Source organism: Adiantum capillus-veneris, chromosome 6 (genome assembly GCF_014529385.1).
Source record: "Adiantum capillus-veneris isolate H3 chromosome 6, ASM1452938v2, whole genome shotgun sequence".
Taxonomy (NCBI): Eukaryota; Viridiplantae; Streptophyta; class Polypodiopsida; order Polypodiales; family Pteridaceae; genus Adiantum; species Adiantum capillus-veneris.
The window spans coordinates 8,942,478-8,963,581 of NC_140936.1; the positions used below are offsets into that span (position 1 = coordinate 8,942,478).

Below are 21,104 nucleotides of genomic sequence, written 5' to 3' on the forward strand. Positions count from 1 at the left end.
GGTTGTTTTGTGTGTGTGTGTGTGTGTGTGTGTGTCCTCTTTGCCAACATTGAGTTTTTCCAACCTTTGTTGACTCAAGAGTCTTGCTCACAAATGTTTTCCGCATAAACGTGAGAGCCTATGGCCACAAACACCCAACATTACTGGCCTTGCAATTCAAGGCTATCTACAACAAGAGGTTAAGGGTGGGGCACTGGATTTTCCATTCCCACAATCGCCATGTGTCTTATAACTTATAGCTTAGATTCACTACTTCATGGAAAATTGAGATTAAAATGATGAGATTTGCCTTTTGCTTTCACAAGTCTTGTAGTTCAAGGCTATCTACAACCAGAGGCTGAGATGGGGTGAAAGGTGGGGCACTAGATTAGCCATTCCCATAGCCACATGTGTGTTATAAGTTATAATTGTCTCAAAATAATGCTATAGCCATCTTCTTGCAGGGCATGACACCGTTTATCGAGCAAATGGTTGCCATATTGGTCACAAACTAAACCCTTTAGCATCATCCGACCAACAACAAGAATCAATAAATACCATAAGCATGCTTTGGCCATGGTGGGATTGCTTGTCCTTTCACAAACCAGAAAAAATTGTTGATGCCCTTGTAGTAGAAGGCTCTTGACAACATTGCAGAGCATGGTGTATTTGGGAGTGATTGAATCCCAATGATGTGCATGTACATCATCATGGCAATTAGCAGTTGAACACCTCTTCCTCCTCTTCCCTTGCACCAATAGCATTTGTCAGAACAATGCAATAGCCATCTTCTTGCAGGGAATGACACCGTTGGTCAAGCAAATGGTTGCCATATTGGACACAAGCTAAACCCCTTTAACATCATCCGGCCAACAACAATAATCAATAAATACCATAAGCATGCTTTGGCCATGGTGGGATTGCCTGTCCTTTCACAAACCAGAAAAAAATATTGATGCCCTTGCAGTAGGAGGCACTTGATAAGATTGTAGAGGATGGTGTGTGTGGGAGTGCTCGAATCCCACTGATGTGCATGTACGTCATCATGACAATTAGCAGTTGAACATCTCCTTCTCCTCTTCCTCTTCCTCTTCACCAATAGCATTTGTTAGAACTTATCATGTAGATGTATATTATTGAGGATTGCGTACCTTGAAAGCTAGATTATGGTGAATAGAAATGCAGACTTCTCTTGGAAAGCTCAATTTCCGCCCAATTTTCGGTTATGTTGAGCGTCTACGAAGCCTTGAGTTTTCCCAGGAGGAGGTGTTGCATATAGTAGTAATCTCGAGTCATAAAAGATGTTGGATATGGGTCATGTCATCTATAGGACAAGGACTAAGGAGCACACATGGCATGCAAAGATAAGTGCATAGAGCACACCATGTTTGTCAAGCTTGGGGTTACAGAATTTGAGGAGACGTGTACATAATACTCAGGTATGTTGAGTTTGGGGTTGGAGTCCACATAGGATTTGAGGAGACCTAGGCAGGTTCGTAGTTTTATTCAATTCATATTGAGATTCCGTGAGATTCTCTTCATGCCCTCTGTAGGATTCATCACCCTTGCAAAACGAGACCAAGGATTCGAACCTCCGCCTTTACTTACTTCCAATGTGGTAATGCTCCCATAACCACTCCACCAAGCACATCACAGTGCTCCAGTGGGCGATCTTTTAATAAAAAAATAACTAAAACCTGCCTCCGTCTCTTTTTCCGTGGCGCTTCCTCTGCTTGTTGCCTTGCTGCACCTGCTTGCCTTCGCCTCTACGCCACTCCTTGGGCTGTCACCTGGAGAGGACAAACAGGGTTCGTAGGCTCCCGCCACGCTGCAGCATCAAGTTAGATTCACATTTTTTTTTGCATTTAATATGATTGGGTACCCCCTACTCAGGTTAGAATAAAAAAAATATAATTGGGTACCCCCTACTCAGGTTAGGATAAAACAAGTGAATGGATCACGGCAGCTTTCAAAAACAATAAGAAAGTGATAAAATTATTAGGTTAAGTTAAACTGGTATAAGTGTTTGGGAAAGGATTGCATCAGCTTAGTCTTGATCCGATTGAAAATCGAGACTAGCTAGCTGCAAACCATGGTAAACGAAAGAAAAACGAATGAAATATGTGAGAAAGTTGTCCAAAAATTTTACAAATCTCAAATTTTTTTGCTAGTATTTTTGGTTTTTTTCTTTGTGAGTAAGAAACTCGATCAACAGCCGCTTAATAAAAGAGACTTTCTGGAATGTTAACACTAATTGGAATCAAGCTATAAAATGCAAGAAATGTAAAGCCGTGTGAAGTTGTGAAATGAAAGGTGAAATAAAAAAAACTAATAATATATGTGTGTGTAAGATTTATTAGAATTATGCAAGGTGAAGCTTCACTTTAGCATTTTAAAACAATGGAATGCAAAAAAAAACATATATGTGTGTGTGTGTGTAAAATTTACTAAAATTATGTAAGGTGAAACTTCACTTTAGCATTCTAAAACAATAGAATGCAAGAAAAGTAAAGACATGATGTGAAATAGAAGGTAAGTCTCCATAGTGCAGCACTAGCACTGAAACTATGAAAGATCCATAACCCAACCCAACACTAACGACTTCTTTTAAAAAGCCAAAAACATGACATATTGTGAGTGTTTTTTGGAGAATCTGTATATGCTTGGCCATCACAAGTTGCCCCGAGTCCTTTTTTATTGTTCCTTTTTTGAAACAACAACAATAAACCAGGCAGTGTCATTGTGGTGGGAAGGGCAACTGTCCCGGCAAACTATGAGACGAGGAACAACGAGCTGTGGTATATCCGGAGATGAAGACTATTGGAGCCTGGATGAGCTCTGCTTACCGCTCTCCTCTGCCTCCTCTCTTCACCCCGATGGCAGTTTCACCCTTTGCCTCTGGATCTATTTCCTTAAATCCGCTAAGCTCGGTCCTGTCTTGCGAATGGTACGTGCCTCTCTCTCTCTCTCTCTCTCTCTCTCTCACACACACACACACACACACACACACACACACACACACACAGCGCGTGCACGCGCACGCGCACACACACATGGGGTGTTTTCAAAAACCCCCACTTTTAATGCTCAGATTATGATTGTTAATACATGAGAAGTACCGAAGATTGGATGTTGCTGCTATGTTGAAGACCTCTGGCCTTTGTAGTGTTCGCCTTGGTTTATTGCCAGGATAAGACTATCTGCCAGCAAGACAGGACTTTGCAAAATTTCAGCTGATGAAGGGAAAATAAACAATACAATTGCTGAGGGGTTCTGTAGAGGGGAATGGAGTTGGCTACCTGTTATTGGGATGGAGGGGTGGTTTTGGCCTACGTGAGAGGTTGGCTATATTTTCTTGATTTATGAAGGCTCATGGGTAGGGGTAAAGGCCTTGTTTGGCACAGACTAGTACATTTCTTCTGGATTATTTCCGAGGCACAGTGGGGAGAACCTGAATTTATTGTAAAAACCATATTAAACAGCTTAGGAGTGTTGCCAAAAATGAGAGTGTTTCTTGACAGAATTTTTTTATCATTGGGATTTTTTTATAGCAAAGTATTTTAATGATGGTCTATTGCACATACAATGGACATTTAAATACTTTGTAAATGTGAGATGATAAATTGCTCTTTTTTAGGTCCCTTCAATGTGTTATCACCCAACCTGGTGTTACTGAACAAGATTATGACTATGAGGCTTAGGAGTAGGACATATCAGCCACTACACTGCACAGGATAGAATACTTTTTATCTCAGCATGCTTGCAACATACTTGTACGCCCATGCACACACGGGCGTGCTGCACACATGTGCACGCTTGCACACACACCCCGTGATGCATGATGCACTCATGCGCGGTGCGCGCGCACACACAGACTCACAGGACACACAATATTTATTCAGGCAGGTTTTAATGTTATCATTATTTTATGTTTTTGCTTACCAGGTATGCTCCAACTCTAAAATGGAGAGGACCCTTCTCACACTTGACCATAATAAATTCTTGACTCTATCCTCATGGAATGGTGTGGCAGTTTCTGCTCAGCAAATTTGTCCTATGGAGAAATGGGTTCATATAGGTTGTGAGGTTGGTAGTTTTGACTTGATGCTCTGATGTTGCATACATATGATTTAGGGCAATTTCCTTGTTGGTATGAATTTAATGGAATGGTATGCGTGCTATTGCATGTGCTAACATTTGTTCCAGTCATGCATACATTCTTAGACATTTAATCAATAACACATACATTTACATGTATATCCAAGTACATTTGTGCTCACAAATAACGTATTGGCAATATTGGCTTACATAATACATATGTATTATATAGACACAACTTACATATACTTTATACATTGTTCTTACCTTAATACACATGCAGATTCTCAGTTTTAGGTGTATTACCACATAAATTTACATTCGTGTTGAGATAGCCTTTTGTTGATAGATACAAACGGCTAGTTTTGTATATGTTTTTATTAAAGTTGTAACTTTTATTGGTCATTTTGTGATTACTGATAGATTAAGGTTGATGATCAAAAGCATGGAGGCCATGGTCGCTTGGGTTCTCTAGGTGCTTATATTTTTCAAGGTGAAGAGTAGTTTTTAGTAATTAATAGTGTGTGTGGGTGTGCATATCACTTGAGGAGGCTTGCTCACATGTTCTCGTGGGCAGGCTCAATTAGACAACCTTTGCCCACTACTGACCATGTTTTCACCCTCAAAGGTGTAATTGTTAAGGCGAGCGTCACGTGCACATCTAACCCTATGTACGTGGACAAGCTACTTCATGTCTAGGGTTCAGTTCAGTTAGCCTAGCTTAGGAAGTGTTATGGCACTTTTGTGAGTCTGTTCGCAGACCGTGCATGTCCAGGCACTTAGAATAGATGCATATCCTCTGGTTGCACACAACATGATCGTCAGATTACAGTTAGAACCCATCAGGAGCATTTTTAGAGTGCACATACCTATTTTCCCTATTTTAACCATTTTTCACTTATTATTAATAAGTGACTTTGTTGGGAAACTGGGTAGGGAAAATCGGCTAAGGATATATATAAGAAAACCTAGCGCTAGCACTTTCTGGTAGAAGAGACAGCAGGGACCAAGTGTCCAACAGAGCACCTTCTTAGCAAGACTCCCCGGCAGGCAACCTAGCGTTTTCAGCCAACAAGGACCAGCGTTTTTCAGCATTGCAGATCAGCCCAGCGTTTGCATTTGCAGATCAGCCCTGGCGTTAATAGATCCATCATTCAGCCTAGCGTTTTTGCATCAAAAATCAAACCAGCCCTAGCGTTTTTGGGACAGCATAGCACCTAGTGTTGTGCAGATTCCCGCCGACAGAAGTACCCTTTGCATCAGCGTTTTCAGTTTTTAGCATATAGACACCGCAGAATAGCCCCCAAATTTCGCAGATCTCACCTTCCCGTAGCAGATCCTCGCCGCACGGTTAGATCAGCCAGCGTTTGCAGATTCAGCCCGCTGTTCGCAGATTTCAGCATCTACGTTTTCAACGCATCATCATGGCGTCGTCGTCATCGCGACAGAGTCAGAATTCCTCATCGTCGTCTACCTCGTCAGCAAGTCCATAGCATTGTAGAGATTTGTGCAATCAATAGTAGACTGCTCTCGCCATAGAGAGTGGTGCCTTCGAAGGAGGGTTTAACAACATTTTGGTGTCGTATTCTTCTCTCTTTATCTCTCAGTCTCAGTACCTTCATTCACAGTGTTTGCCACTTTGTTTGTGATCATTTGCACTCTCTCACTAAAGGAACGGCTGACTCTCCCTTCTGTAAGTAAAAGGAACCCTTGAGCACAGTTCGGAGCACTCATCTTGAGCAAAGTTCAACATTCACATCCGCTGCACCTTACAGTGAGCAAGCGAAAGAGGAGGCTATATTGCTTTTTGGGTTTCCACAAAATATTTGGTAGAGTGCCACGAGATGGACTATTCCAATGCTTGTAGTCACTTGGGATATAACTAGAGATGATTTAGGGCATTCACCACATGAATGATGGGGTTCTAGGCCGGGTACATCCCTAGTAGGCTTATCTTGCCTTTAATCCGGTGAACACCAGGCAACTGTGGAGGAGATCATTGAGGTAGAAAGAGACATGAAAGTTTGAGAATGAATGAGAGAGAGAGAGAGAGAGAGAGAGAGAGAGAGAGAGAGAGAGAGAGAGAGAGAGAGAGAGAGAGAGAGAGAGAGAGAGAGAGATGTGCAGCGGAAGTGATTTATGGTGATAACTTAGGATGAGTGCCTCAGTACATGCTCAAGGTTCCTTTTACTCATAGTTACCCGGAACGCGGAACGACGAGCCTCCCCGCGGAACAAGGGAATGGCAAGGGGTTCGGAACGGGAACGACGCGGAACGGGAGGCATAAAAAACACCCAAATAATGCAATTTTTAGCGTTATGTGTTTGAATACAAGTAGTATTAGAGTCCTTTGACTCTAATACTCACAAAAAACATGATTTGAAGACCATTCCACCTTATTATGGCTTGATTGCATCGTGTGGTGATGCGCGGTCACAGTACATTCACAACAGACACAGTGCATGCTTGAGATAGAGAGCTTGAGAGGCTTCACTTCTTGAGACTAAGGGGGAGAGCGCTTGAAGCCTTGAAAGTTGAGGGCAAGCCCTAGAGAGAGAGTTTGAGAGCTTGAGGCTTGAGCGCGAGGATAGAGCTTGAGAGCAAGGAAGAGAGAGAGAGAGCCTCGAGGCTTGTTGCATTTGTGAAGGAAAGGGGTGAGAGGGGAGCAATTTATAAGGAAACACACATACCCAAAATCTGCCCCTTTATGCTTTCTTACCATTGCTGTCGTTCCGGGCCGTTCCGCCGTCCGGCCCCGTTCTCCCTTGCCGTCCCGATGATGCCTAGTTTGTCCGAACGCCTTGCCATTCCTGTCACGATTGTGACTATGTTAACTGTATTACATCTACTCCTAGTTGCAGATACACGAAGTACCATGCCAAGGAGGACCCCTCCACTTGGATGGTCACACTCCTTCACCCAAGAGACATGTCTCTTCGCCAAAAGCCACACCTTCGACATCTGGTCACACCGCTTCGCTCTACGGGTGCGACTCTTCGCCCAATGGTTGCAGCTCTTCGCCGAAAGGATGTCTTTACGTCTAAAGTCATGTCTCTTCACCAGGAGACATGTCTTTTCATTTGTGTCTCTTCGTCTCCTATATAAGGAGCCCTTGTATCACACATTCAACCAATCAACACAGAGTCTTCTGAGTCTTGTTTCTGAGTACAGTTCAAGTTTCTTAAGTCTTAATCAGCTGGTCGAAATGTAATAAACTTGGACACTCCAAGTCAAGATTCTACCGCGACACGACAAGAATTTCACTTCAAAACAGTTCACAGTTCATAATTGATCCGACACGGCCCGGCGGAGTTCTGTGCCTAGAGATATTGGCCCCAGAGACTGGCGCCCCTTTCGGTGTTTCTCTTTGTATTAATCTGTTGCCAAAGTACAATAGAGTGGTTGGGTCGCACTCTCAGACTCTGCATCCAGATGCTCACAAAAGTGAGCATCCAGATGCTCACAAAAGTGAGAGACCAACTTCACTTATAAAGAGCTACAAGGGATGCCAAAAGAAGAGCCCCAAAAGCTGTACATCAAGAGCTGCCCGTTAAATGCAAGCAATTTCTCTCACAAGGCTTAGTAAAAATAAAGCAGTTAAATAAAGCTCTCTCTTTCTTTCTCTTGCGTAGAATAAAGCTGTAGCCAAAATCTGCCGTACAATTGCTTTTCCGTACGCAAGTTGCCACATCAGCATATCCGTACAGTTTTTGTGAACTGCGCAGCAAAATGTGGGTTTTCGTACAGTCTTGCCACGTCATCCCTAGCGTTGAATTTTTGTGCCCAGTCTGCTGCCAACCGGGGGCGGGTGTGTTGTGTGTGTACAGTGGGCACGCCACGTCACCTGTTTGTGACATATCCCCCTCTTGAAAGCATTGTAATCGCCCTCGATTACGCCTGCAAAACAAACAGAAGCCATAAATTGTCTTAGCAGACACTGACTCTTAGTACCGACGCACTAGGACACACATGTAGCACATGTACCAATCGACAGTCACATCACATTACATCACAGGACATCACTTGACATCACAGGACATCACATGACAAATCACATTCAACATTCATTCGGATCTCAGACAATGATTTATCGGCAACGCAATTAGCAATTGCATCTAGATCCACTCAGGACCTCGTAGATGCCCGATTGACTAATTCCTATTGCAACCATGTCCATCGAGATCATTCAGACCAAAATGTTGCAGTCATTTCGTCTATTAGTTCCTGCACTTAAACAAGTCAAGAACAAATCAGTATCATATTACTGGGAATTCCAGTCCATGAAGTCAGCTTTTCATGAATAATCCGCATACATTCGTGCTCATTCATGAGTGAAACGTGCTCAATGTACAATATGTCATGCATAGGAAAAGGGATCACATAAAGACGCTGATTAAAATACAGGAAACGATCACGAACGAAACATTCGAACAGTACGTGCGTATCAATCATGTGAACACATAATACTTCCTGTGAGGGTTCGCTGGACCTAGGCTCGAGAGCCAAGGTCGATTGTTCCTGAGGGGGTTCTTTGGACCTAGGCTCGATAGCCAAGATCGGGTCTTCGTGATTGATCGTCTCTGCAATGAGGTTAGCTTCACTAGAGAAAGTATCAACTAACACATCATCCTTGTGAACAATCACATCATCTTCATGCAAATCATCATGCTTGTGAGAAATCACATCTTGATCGTGTAAATCATCATGCTTCTTATAATCATACAAATCCTGTGTGTCATGCTTTGGAGAAGAAGAGACTTAGAGAGTCTCCTTCTCCTGAATCCGTTCAATCTTGTCGTGCACATTAGCAATGAGAGAGGGAGAATGAACAACTTCCTCTCCACGAATGACAATGGGAGAGGTACTTGTGGCATTGAGAGTGAAAGTGTTAGCCTCCCAATCAATGAGAGGGTTATGCTCACGAAACCATCGAATGCTCAAAATGATATCACATTCTGAGAGAGGAGAGACTAAAAATTTTCTACGGAAAGCAGGTTGTTGAATTGTAAACAACACACCAAGACACTCTTGCGTGATGAGAGAGTCCATACCGGGAACAAAGCCAGAGACCTCGAGAGGAGATTGCTGACTAATCTCTAGGCCGGGCTCTCTCAACAAGAGAGGGAGTGATCACATCATGCATACTACCTGGGTCAAACAATATGACAAAACGTTGCCCCGACATATGACCATAACATTTAATGAGAGAATCATCAATGGGAGGGTCATGAGAAACTTGGGGCACACTCGTGTTATCAGTAATTGCATTGACAGAGGAAGTGGGTTCTGTGGATTCTTTAGATTCATTCGATTCAAGCTTAGGACATGTTCTTTTTATGTGACCCTTAATGTGACAATGAAAACAACGACCTTCCTTATAATAAGTGCTCTACTCTTCCGACGTGATGTATCCTCCTACAATTCCTTGTGCCTACCTTTTCATCTGGAGTGAGCTTAGGTTTAGCCATTGTGTTAGCCTTACCCTCAGGTTCATTGGAAGAATTCTTTTCTGAGAGACTGTTGGAAGATTGGTTAGAAGAGTTACCGTTCTTACCGTTCTTAACGTTCTTACCGTTCTGAGAAGTCTACGAGGTACTTGTGGAAGTCTTGTTCTCCTTAGGCTTTCCCTTGTTGTGCTTCATCTCTTGTGCGAGAGCAATCGCTACCGCCTTGTTGAGATCGATCGGGTTGAAGACTTCTACATCAAACTTGATATAGTCGTCTAACCCAAAAAGGAATGCCTCTTTGCGTTCATCGTCCGACTTGCATAATTGGGTACCTAGCTGCAAAACACGATTAGAGAAAGACATAACCGGCATACCATTTTGCTTGAGAGCGCGCCAATCGTCCTTCAATCGTGCAAGGTAGTGAGGTGGCATAAACCGCGCCTTGAGCTTGTCTTGGAATTCAGCTCAATTGAAAGAAAGGGGTGTGAATTCGTCGGCTTCCTCTAGGTGCGCGGCTAACTGTGCCTCTTGCCATGCGTGGTATCAGTTGATGGCATCACTGGCAAGGTACATAGCTGCCGTCAAAACCTTGCTATTTCCTGTCTTCTTAGTTGTCGCAAAATAAGCATTAAATTGATGCAACCAAGAATGAATAACCGTAGTATCCATCTTACCATCATACTTAGTGAAAGTCAACTTCTTTGTGACTGGGTTGTTGCATAGTTACCCGGAACGTGGAACGGGAACGGCAACGGGATCCCCGCGGAACGGGGGAACGGCTAGGGGTTCGGAACGGGAACGGCGCAGAACGGGAGGTATAAAAAACACCCAAATAGTGCATTTTTTAGCTTCTTGTGTTTAAATACAAGGAGTATTAGAGTGCTTTGACTCTAATACTCACAAAAAACTCGTTTGAAGACCATTCAATCTTGCTACGACTAGATGATGTGAGAGAGAGAGAAAGAGAGAGAGGGAGAGAGACTCGAGAGAGTGAGAGGGAGAGGGAGAGATTTGAGAGAGTGGGAGGGAGAGGAAGAGAGCTTGAAGGCTTAAAGCCTTGAGCCTTGAGAGAGTGAGTCTTGAGAGGGAGAGATCTTGAGAGTGTGAGAGGGAGAGAGCTTGAGCCTTGAGGATTAGCTTGTGGAGAGAAAGGGGGAGGGGGGTGCATTTTATGAGTCCTTGAGGCCTTGCACACTTCAAAAAGAAGCCCAAACATTTACTTCAATTTTTTCAATTTTTGCCAAATTTGTTTGTAGCCGTTGGCCGTTCTAGGGGCATTCCGGAACGTTTTGGGGGCGTTCGGAATGTTCCGGAACGGCCATTCCGGTTTGCACTGGCCACCCGGAACGTCAAACGTTTCGGGACGTTTCGGAACGTTCGGGAAGGGAACTGCCCCCCCGGAACGCCGGAACGGGGGCTAGGGGGTTCCCCGGTAACTATGGGTTGTTGTAGTCCGCATCGTGGCTTGCGCCACTTGAGGAACTCCCATGATCTTTGGCTGTTCCGACTTCGAGGCAAGTACTTGTCGAACCAATTCTTGAGTGCGTAGTTCTCTTTGAGCCTCACACTCGACATCCAAAGCCGCTCATCTTGCTTCAGCTTCTTCCTGTCTTTGTGCTTTTCTTTCTTCTCGTTCATCGCGCTCGCGTTCCAAGGCAATGCGAGTCGCTTCTTGTTGTATGGAAATTCTTTTGTTTCTTTCTTCGCGCTCGTGGTCCCTGGCTTCCCTTCGTTCTTAGCGCTCACGGTCCTTGGCTTCCTGTCGTTCTGCTTTTCTTTCTAGTTGTGCCATCATCTCCATCATCGACTTGACCATCACCTCCATAGACTTTGGTACAACTTGTGGCGTAGATGGGGAAGGGGGAGGGTTGGGAAAGTCTCCTGGTGGGGAAAGCTCTTCTTCACCACGCCCATGCTCATCACCTGTATGCGAAGTATCCATTCCGCTTCGGGTGAGGACTATGCACTATGATCTTTGGTTCTTAAGTTCATGAGGAACTTGGGTTCTTGTGGGTCTTGGGTTCTTGGGTTCTTGAGGGTCTTGAGGTTTTCTTTCGCTTGCAAACCGTGTTTGAGAAGGATCTTCTCTTCACCTGAGTTCTTCTCTTTTCCGTGGGCGCACCCCTTGGCAGCCTTGTGCTCACACCAAGGTTGCTTTTTCCCACCTCACGTCGATTGGCCTAAGTGCATGGTCCGCTCTCAATGAGTGAAAAGAGGCACAAGGGGAGGTTGGACAAGCCCTTCTTTCCTGGGATTCCTGTCACTCTTCAAAAACACGATTTGGAATCGACATGCCAAGCGAACTTGGGTTCGTGCGACCGCAACACAAGCAAAAAAAAATTTCTTGTGATTCTTGTGGTTCTTTCCTTGAGTGATACAGAACACTGCCACAGCTTTGATACCAATGTTAGGTGCAGCAGAATGAATGTTTGAACTTTGCTCAAGATGAGTGCTCCGAACTATGCTCAAGGTTCCTTTTGTTCTTATGGAAGGGAGAGCCTTCCGTTCTTAATGAGAGAGTGCAATGGACACAAACAAAGTGAATGGACAAAGTGAATGGAAGTGCATGAGACTGAAGGATAGAGAAGAGAATACTACACCAGAGACGTAAAACTCCTCCGAAGGCCCCACTCTCTATGGCGAGAGCGGTCTACTATTGATTGAACAAATCTCTACAATGCTTGGACTTGCCGACGATGTCGACGACGGTGAGACGGACTGAAATCTGAAAATGCTAAAGGCTGAAATCTGCAAATCTTTTATCTGCTGAATTCTGCCTCTATGTTGGTGACGATGTCGATGGCGACGATGCGACGACGACGCGCTGAAAACGCAGATGCTGAAATCTGCGTTTTCCGGGCTGAAATTGTAAACCTTGCGTAAACTGACGGTGCGGCGAGGAACTGCTGCGGGAAGGTGAGATCTGCGAGGCTCGGGGGTTAACTGCTGAAAACTGAAAACGCTGATGTTCCATCGCGGTAAATCTACAAAACGCTGGGGCTGATCTGTAACCAAAAACGCTAGGGTTGAAAACTGATCTGCTGTCGTCGGAATGTCCTGCAAAGGCAAAACGCTAGGCTGATCTGTGGTTTTGTTGTCGCCGGGAATCTGCAAATGCAAAAACGCTGGCTGATATGGGGTCTTGATGCAAAACGCTAGCCTCTCTGCTGTGTAGCAAAAACGCTAGGCCTTGCTGGGGTTTCCTGCTGAGAAGGTGCCTGTTGAGCGGTGCTCCTGCTGCCTCTTCTGCCAATTAGTGCTAGTCTAGGTTTGCTTATATACAAACTTACTCAATTTTCCCTACCTACTTTCTAACAAAAGTCACTTAAAAATAATAAGTGAAAAATGTCAAAAATAGGGAAAATAGGCTAAATGCACTGTAAAAATGCTACTGATGGATTCTGATGGGAATGCTTATGATCATGCTGTGTGCAACCAGATGATATGCATCTACACTAAGTGCCAGATCACTTCTAAATCTAGACTGATTGGACTGACTGAACCCTCGTCGTGCTGTAGCTTGTCCACGGACACATAGGGTTGGATGTGTCACGTGACATCATTACAGCAGAATACTGTCAGCTCTCAGTATCCCTGAAGCTCAAAGAGACATGAGTGACTAGTATCAAAATTCGAGGCATCTGTTGACAAAGGAGCGGAGTAACGCCCCTCTTGTGCATACCCGCTGCACTAGATTTCCGGCCAAGTTGAGTTCGGGGCTCCAATTGGAATAGACTATGCTAAACCAAAAGCTTCAAGGTAAAGATTCACAATCTGAGGAGTATCTGCTAGGTCCCCCTCCTCCATCCACTTCGCATCCAATGCAGGATAGTTCTTGAATTTAACCAAGAACCGCCTTATCACTTTACCCTTAATCTTTCTGTCTTTATGTGCCAATATCTGTTCAAGAACAAGGATCTCTTGTTTTCTTCCACTTCGGGTTGCTCATCAGGCTCCCCATCTTCTGGCACATTGCCTTTAAAAGGCTTCAAGAGACTCACATGAAAAGCATTGTGAATCCTCCAAGTTTCGGGCAGCTTCAGTCGGAAGGAGACATCATTTATCTTTTCGGAGATCTGGAAAGGTCCGTAGTATCGCATACTAAGATTTGGAAAAAGCCTCTCCTTTCCCTTTTTCTTTCTCAAGCGTGCCTTCTCAAAACGTAAGAGCCCCCTATCGTTCTCCTTCAATTTTAAATCGCGACAATGGCGATCTGCTGCCTTTTTCTGTCTTTCTTGAGATTTCTGCAAAGCCTCGCGGACCTTGGCAAAAGCCGTGCCCAAGTCACGTGTGTACTCATCGGCTTCAAAAATCTTATCTTTTGTACTTAGGAAGGGTGGAACCTTCATAGCACCTTCAATAATCTCAAATGGCGCCTTCCCCGTTGACGAGTGTATCGTGTTATTGTAGGCAAATTCCACCAAAGGTAAATACTTTTCCCATTGAGTCTTCTGCTCCGAGTTGTAAGACTTCAATAAATCTAGTACCACTGAATTGGCAATCTCAGATTGCCCGTCAATCTGCGGATGAAAAGATGACGAGAACTGCAACCGCGTGCCAATGTTCTCCCAAATTGCCTTCCAAAACAAACTCGTGAATCTGGGGTCCCTGTCGGAGACAATCGTCTCGGGCATGCCATGTAATCTGAAGACTTGGGCCACAAATAGTCTCGCTAAGTGATCCGGATTGACTGTTTTCTTCACTGGAATGAAACGAGCTTGCTTGCTAAATGTGTCAATAACAGTCCAGATTCCATCGTGACCACTCTGTGTTCTTGGGAGATCAAAAATGAAATCCATTGCAATACTTTCCCAGGGGCGGGTGGGTATGGGCAAAGGCTGTAACAATCCCTGTGCTTTATGCCTGTCAAACTTGACCTTTTGGCATACCAAGCAACTGCGCACAAACTCGTCCACATCCTTCTTGAGTCTCGGCCAAAAGAAGTATCTCTCTACCCCTTTCAAGGTGGTAGCAATGCCGCGGTGACCCGTAAAAGGTGGACAGTGGCATTCGGTTATAACCTTTTCCCTCAACGGCTGTGTAATGCACAACATGGCTTTCCTCTACTATCTCCCCATTTTGTATTCGAGTGAAAATATTTACAAAATCTGTATCTGTGGCATACTGATCGACCATATCCTCGAAGCTCTTATGATGAATCGCGGAAATAGCCAAAACCAACGGCTTTCGGGACAAAGCATCTGCCAGCAAATTGTTCTGTCCTTATGGACAATCTGGAAGTGAAACTGTGACAAGATGTTCGCCCACCGCATATGCTTTTCCGATAGCTGCTTCTGTGATAAGAAGTATCGTAAACTTCGACGGTCTGTGAAGACAGTAAAATCCGCTCGAGTAGGTAATGTCGCCACTGAGTAAGAGCATGGATAACCGCCAAAAGCTCTTTCTCATAAATCTGTGATGTCAATTCCGGCCTTGAGAACAATCGGCTCTCGTAGGCAATGACATGACATTCTTGCATTAAGACCGCACCCAGACTACGACCACAAGCATCACAATATACTTCAAATGACTTCTGCCAGTCTGGCAAAGTCAAAACTGGTCCTATAGTCAATTTCTCTTTCAATGTCTGAAAGGCAATCACCTTTGTGGGTCCCCATGAGAAAGGGGTCAAGATATGCAAAGGGGAAGCAACCTCTGCAAACTTTCTAATGAACCGCTTGTAGTACGAACACAATCCCAAGAAGCTTCTAACTTTATGGACATTCTTCAAATCGGGCCAATCACTGATAGTCTCTACCTTGGCCGGGTCCATCTGCACTCCTTCTTGCTGAGAATGTGTCCTAAAAAGTGTATCTCCGGTAGGAAAAATTCACTTTTCTTTGCATTAATTACCAACTTGTGATCTCGTAATGCTTGAAAGACCTGTAGCAGATGTTCTCTATGTTCTACCTCATCCTTGGAGAAAACAATGATGTCGTCAAAGAAAGTGCCAACAAATAGTCTATACTCTCGAAAAATCCTGTCCATCATTCGGTTAAATGTCGCAGGAGCATTGGTTAGGCCAAAAGGCATCACCAAAAAATTTAAATAACCCAAAAGTCGTCCGAAAAGCTATCTTGTAGACGTCTTCTGGCGTGATTCGGATATGATGATATCCACTTTTCAAGTCGATCCTGCTAAAGCACGAGGATCCTTGTGGTCGGTCAAGAATATCATCGATCCTAGGAATCGGAAATCTATTCTTGATGGTGATTTGGTTGAGAGCTCTATAATCGATGCACATTCTCCAAGATCCGTCTTTCTTCAAAACCAACAACACTGGAGAGCAATACGGTGAAGTACTAGGCTGTACAAGACCCTTTTCCAAGAGGTCTTTCACTTGGTTCATAATTTCTTCGTTCTGGGCTCGGCTCGCACGGTAAGGTGGCCGGTTCGGTGGTGTGCTTCCAGGTATTAGATCCATGGTATGATCCTCAGGACGAGCGGGTGGTAACTCGCCTGGCAAGCCCTCTGAAAAGCAATCGGCATGAGTGTGGAGAAAATCTTGGCGTTCTTTATCAAGTTCGGACATATTTATCCTATTCTCATCATTCAACCTTTAAAAAAGATCGAGCAAAACAAACAGACTGGACTTCATTAATTTTGACACGGCAAAAGCCGATACAATAGGGACAGACTCCCCCTTATGTTTTACATCTAGTACAATGGTTTTGCCCTTCTCTGTAGTCAAAGTGGCTTTTCTCGCCCGATAGTCGACCACGGCGTTGTTCTTGTGGTACCAGGGAATTCCCAAGAGGACATCACAACCTTCCAAGGGCATTATGTAGAAGTCCTCATGCCCCAAATACCCCTGACAATGCAACTGAAGTTTGCCAATGACAGGCGTAATGGCTACGTCCCTGCCGGGTGCCGCTAGAACTGCCTCTGCTAGTGGTCCCATCTGATCGGGTGTGATCTCGAGCCGCGCCGCCAATTCAGGTGAAATGAAGTTGGCCTTGGCTCCTCCATCAAAGAAGATCAGGGCTTCTTGGTCTTTCACTTTGCCCCAAGCTCGGCAAAGTTTTGTACTCTCATCAATCGTGCTTGGGTCAGTACTCATGCAATATGGAACCAGTCTTGCTTTTATCTTGCCTTTTCGTTCACGTTCCTCAGCTGCTTTCGACCCCTCTGGCCTGTCTTCATCCTTGTCATTCTGTTCTTTCGGTGCCTTATTAGGGCACTTCACGGAGATGTGCCCAGTTTCTCCGCATCCAAAGCACTTCCCCTCTTTGATGTAAAGTGCTCTCTCTCGAGAAGTGAGTTTGGGTCGTGCATCCTTTTCTTTCTTTTCTATGTTGCTCTTCCTCTTTCTACTGTCATTGTTCGAAGTTAGTTCGGTCGTTTGTGTCATGATTTCATCTGTGGGGTAGGTCAAACTGCCCGAGTGAATGGCAAAACCCCGTTTCGCATGACTCATCAGTTTCTGAATGGAGTCTAACTTTTGCTCTAAGCAGTGATCTTGGATCTCTGTAGGAAGTCCCAAGGTAAACCGCTCAATCTGTTCTTTGAACGAGATCTTAAAGGAAGAGGCTGGTAGAAAAGAGCTCCAGAATCTGTTGCGGTATGCGTCCAATGTATCCTTCTTGGTCATCCGAAGATGGTTCCAAGCAGTTCGTATGTCGCGTTTGTACTCTCGAGTCAACCAAGAAGAAGTAAAAAGCCTTTTAAATTTCAGCCATTTAACTGGCGCTATCTTGTTCAATAGAAGCGTCGACTACCAAGTTCGAGCATTTCCCTTGAAGTAAGAGGTAGCCCTCCGAATCTTGGAGTGCTCTAAGTAACGCCCTCTAGAGAAAGCTATGTCAAATTGTTGAATGAAGACCAAAGCCTTCGAAGCATCTCGATATCCAGAAAACGTGTCAAATTTAATTGACTGTCCACCTTCTTGAACTCTCGTACTTTCTTGCTTTTATCCTCTAGAAGGTCATATTGGTTGGCTTTATAGTAATTCTTCTTCTTTGCATAAAAGTTGCTGTCGTCATAGTTCGAACTATCCGAAGACGAGTCCTCTGTAGAACTGTCAACAATTGGGCGAGATTTAGACTTCTTTGCCTTTTTCTTGCTTTTTCCGAAGCTTTGCTTTTTGCCTTTTCTGTCTTTTTCGCTCGAGTCAAAAGAGCTAGAAGAACTCTCAGAAGAAGAAGAAGAAGAAGAACTGGGTACTCCTTCAAATCAAACACGTTCTTTTGCTTTCTTGCCGATGCAAATGTAGACTGACGACCCAAATAACCCGGGAAGTCAGTTCCTTTCTTCTGCTTTTTGTCGTGCTTTTCTACTTTGTTCTGCGCGTCAAAAAGCTGAGAAATTCGTGCATCAACCACCTCTTCTAATTCTTGCTTTGTATACATCCTTGGAGTAGGAGGTTTCTTGAGTGCCGGTTTGAGGGGTGGTTCTGTGGTTTGCCGCCTCTGTGAATGCACCTCGTCGAAGGAGGTCTGGCTCATAAATTTTGCAAATTTCGGGTCCTCCGCAAAATTTAGCATCATCTTTGTTGCATCGTCGATCAATCGTCGACGCTCCATCTCTTTGAGCTCCGTCTGAGTAGGCCCGAGGCGGGCCATACTCCTCGTGTGAATCCTCTTCGTGATCTCTTCTTGCATCTCCGGATGCAGAGGAAGTCGACCGATCACTGTCTGAAGCCATAAGTGTCATGTGCACATCTAACCCAATGTGTACGTGGACAAGCTACTTCATGACATGGGTTTACTTAGCCTAGCTTAGAAAGCGTTCTGGCACTTTTGTGAGTCTGTTCGCAGACCGTGAGAGTAGATGCATATCCTCTGGTTGCACACAACATGATCATCAGATGTCCATCAAAACCCATCAGGAGCATTTTTACAGTTCATAGACCTATTTTCCCTATTTTAGCCAATTTTTACTTCTTATTTTTAAGTGACTTTTGTTGGGAAACTAGGTAGGGCAATTTTGATAAGCAAGTACACAAGAAACCTAGCGCTAGCACTTTCTGGCAGAAGAGGCAGCAGGGACCTGACATCGAACAGTGCATCTTCTTAGCAAGACACCCCCCCCCCCCCGCCCCCCCCCAAGCAGTTTACCTAGCGTTTTCGCAAGGAGACCCCAGATCCAGCCTAGCGATTTTGCATGAAGACAACTCAAACCGGCCCGTGGGGCGGTAGGCGTTGGCTTTCACCCAAAATTTTTTACTTTAGACACACACACAGAGCACTTTGCAAAGGTAACCTATAACGGGAATTAACACTTAATCACACACGGCTCGGAAGCTAGAATGCTCCGAGCAGACGCCGACAGCCTGTAGGCCCCTAAATTGGCGTCCCTTTCGGTATTTCTTTATTCTTTAGGAGGGTAAAGTACAAAGAAGAGTCCTGGGAATCCTTTGACTGTATCCCACTAGATACCGCCTGTTTTGGCCAAATTTCGGCAGCATAACTGCCCCAAAACTTGTGCGAAACCAATTCCCCTGCTGGAACTCGCTTCTACTGGCATATACCCTCTGATTCCTGCTTAAAAAAAAGGAAATTCAGCACGTTGTATTTACTGGTTTTTGCCCTGTTTTCAGCCCCAAACAGTCCCCTAACTGTCCTCTGCCAGTGGGGCACGATTCCCAAAGGTTCTAGCGTTTGTATGGCTGAAAAACAGTAAAAATTACAGCGCATACATAGCGTTGATTTTGCACCTGTATGGTGAGGTTATGACCCTCACCAGTGCCTGCTTTGGAGTAGCAGCTAGCTAGCCCTGTTCCTGCTCAAGGAGGCTCTTGCCTCAGCACAAAAGCATGAACCCACACAATTGTACATCAGTCAAATGAGGAGCCCTCTTGTGGGGCATCACATAACTGCACGTAGGGGGGAGAGAGAGCAGTGTGTAGTGTGTAGGGCATCACTCCTGGCACCACACTATACATGAGAGGGAAAGGAAGCACTCCATAGCTCTTAACCTGTGACAAAATGCATAATGAGGCCTCTCCTAGCTTAAAAATCAGCGTCCATTTTTCTGTAAGAAGAAAGTCTATGAAAATGTGACACTTGGCGCATTTTCAAGCATTTTCCCGTCTCGGGTTTGCCGCTTAAAAATATCCTGACTGGTTGCCCAGTTGACTTCGCGACAGAGTTGTAAAATGTTTCCCTAGTCATACCGGAGGTAATGACGCGAACACATTTCACGGCCCAAAATAGCAGTTCCCTAAATTTTAGGAGATGCTTCCGTTGGGCTCCCACTGGTCTTCTGACCATCTATCCTCATTGGGACGGCATCCAAAAGTGCAATGTGGCCCAACTGGCAGATACTTTTTGTTGGTAGTCCCACCTTGACTTTACGCCTTAATTGAGTTCACTTTCTAGTATCCACCAACTTGCTAAGTGCGACGGGGGGACCTATATGATCTTGCTCTGAGGCTAGACATCCTCTTACCATACGAATTCCAGTGCCGGCCACTACCCATCTGCGGGTGAAACTACCGTTCACATTGGCCATGCAATGTCCGACCGTTTGCTACTTCAAGAAGAGGGTCTCAAAAATAAAACAAAACCCCATGGAAAGAAACCAACAACTAAAGTTAGCAGTTGCCACGTCCTCGTGACATAGTTAACAGTTGCCATGTCCCCGTGACATACCCCCCTCTTGAAATCGCAAACGTCCTCGATTGCATACCATAAATACACGCCATTGATGATCTTGTGCTATTAACACTCTTTTATCATCGCATGTATCCGCAAGAAAGGTCATAACATATAGATACAAATGAATTAATGAGGCCTTCATACTTTTGTCATTTCCATCTATTACATTGAATTCATATGTACATTTGATGTACTAGCTCTATCATTACCCCTCCTTTGCACACGTTGGGTTGGGGCATAAGTAGGTTGTAACCCAAAGGCTTCAAGGTAAAGCTGCAATACATTTAGTGACTCTGACAGTTCATGCTCTTCCATCCACTTTGCATCCAGAGGCGGATAGTTCTTGAACTTCACCAAATAGCGTCTTGCAACTTGTCCTTTAACTTTTCTGTCCTTATGTGCCAAAACTTGCTCAGGTACCAGGATCTCATCAAGTTCCTCAACTTCTGGCTGATCCTCATCTGGCATATCTTCTGGCACATCACCCACGAAGGGTCTTAGAAGACTCACGTGAAACGCATTATGAATCTTCCACGCATCAGGCAATTTCAGCCTGTAAGCCACATCGCTGATCTTGTTAAGCACTTGAAAAGGCCCATAGTAACGCATGCTGAGCTTAGGAAACAACCGTTCCTTGCTCTTCATCTTCTTTAACCTTGCCTTTTCGAACCTTAACAGGACCCAATCACCAAGTGATAGTAGCAATTCACGACGGTGACGATTAGCAGCCTTTTTCTGGTTTGCATGAGTCTTCTCCAAGGCAACTTTAATCTTCTTATACATCTCATCCATGCTCTCAACATATCGATCTGCCTCAAAGATCTTGTCCTTTGTATGCAAAATGGGAGGAACCTTTTTGCCGCCTTCAACAATCTCAAAAGGTGCTTTGCCAGTAGACGAATGCATCGTATTATTGTACGCATACTCAAGCATAGGCAAATATTGTTCCCACTTGCCCTTATTATCTGATACATAGCATTTC

At 44.5% G+C, this 21,104-nt stretch overlaps 1 protein-coding gene across 2 annotated transcripts in view; it reads left to right on the forward strand.

The window, feature by feature from the left end:
• The first annotated feature begins 2,636 nt into the window (after positions 1-2,636).
• LOC147455116 (SH2 domain-containing protein B-like) overlaps positions 2,637-21,104 on the forward strand; it is an 84,282-nt gene continuing 65,814 nt past the window's right edge. The window contains exons 1-2 of one of the 2 annotated variants that reach the window (XM_086513953.1): positions 2,637-2,926; positions 3,925-4,065. In XM_086513953.1, coding sequence (XP_086370079.1) covers positions 2,639-2,926; positions 3,925-4,065 — 429 coding nt within the window. In that variant the 5' untranslated portion in view covers positions 2,637-2,638. The remainder of the gene's footprint in view (positions 2,927-3,924; positions 4,066-21,104) is intronic. The other variant, XM_086513952.1, reaches the window with a different exon arrangement.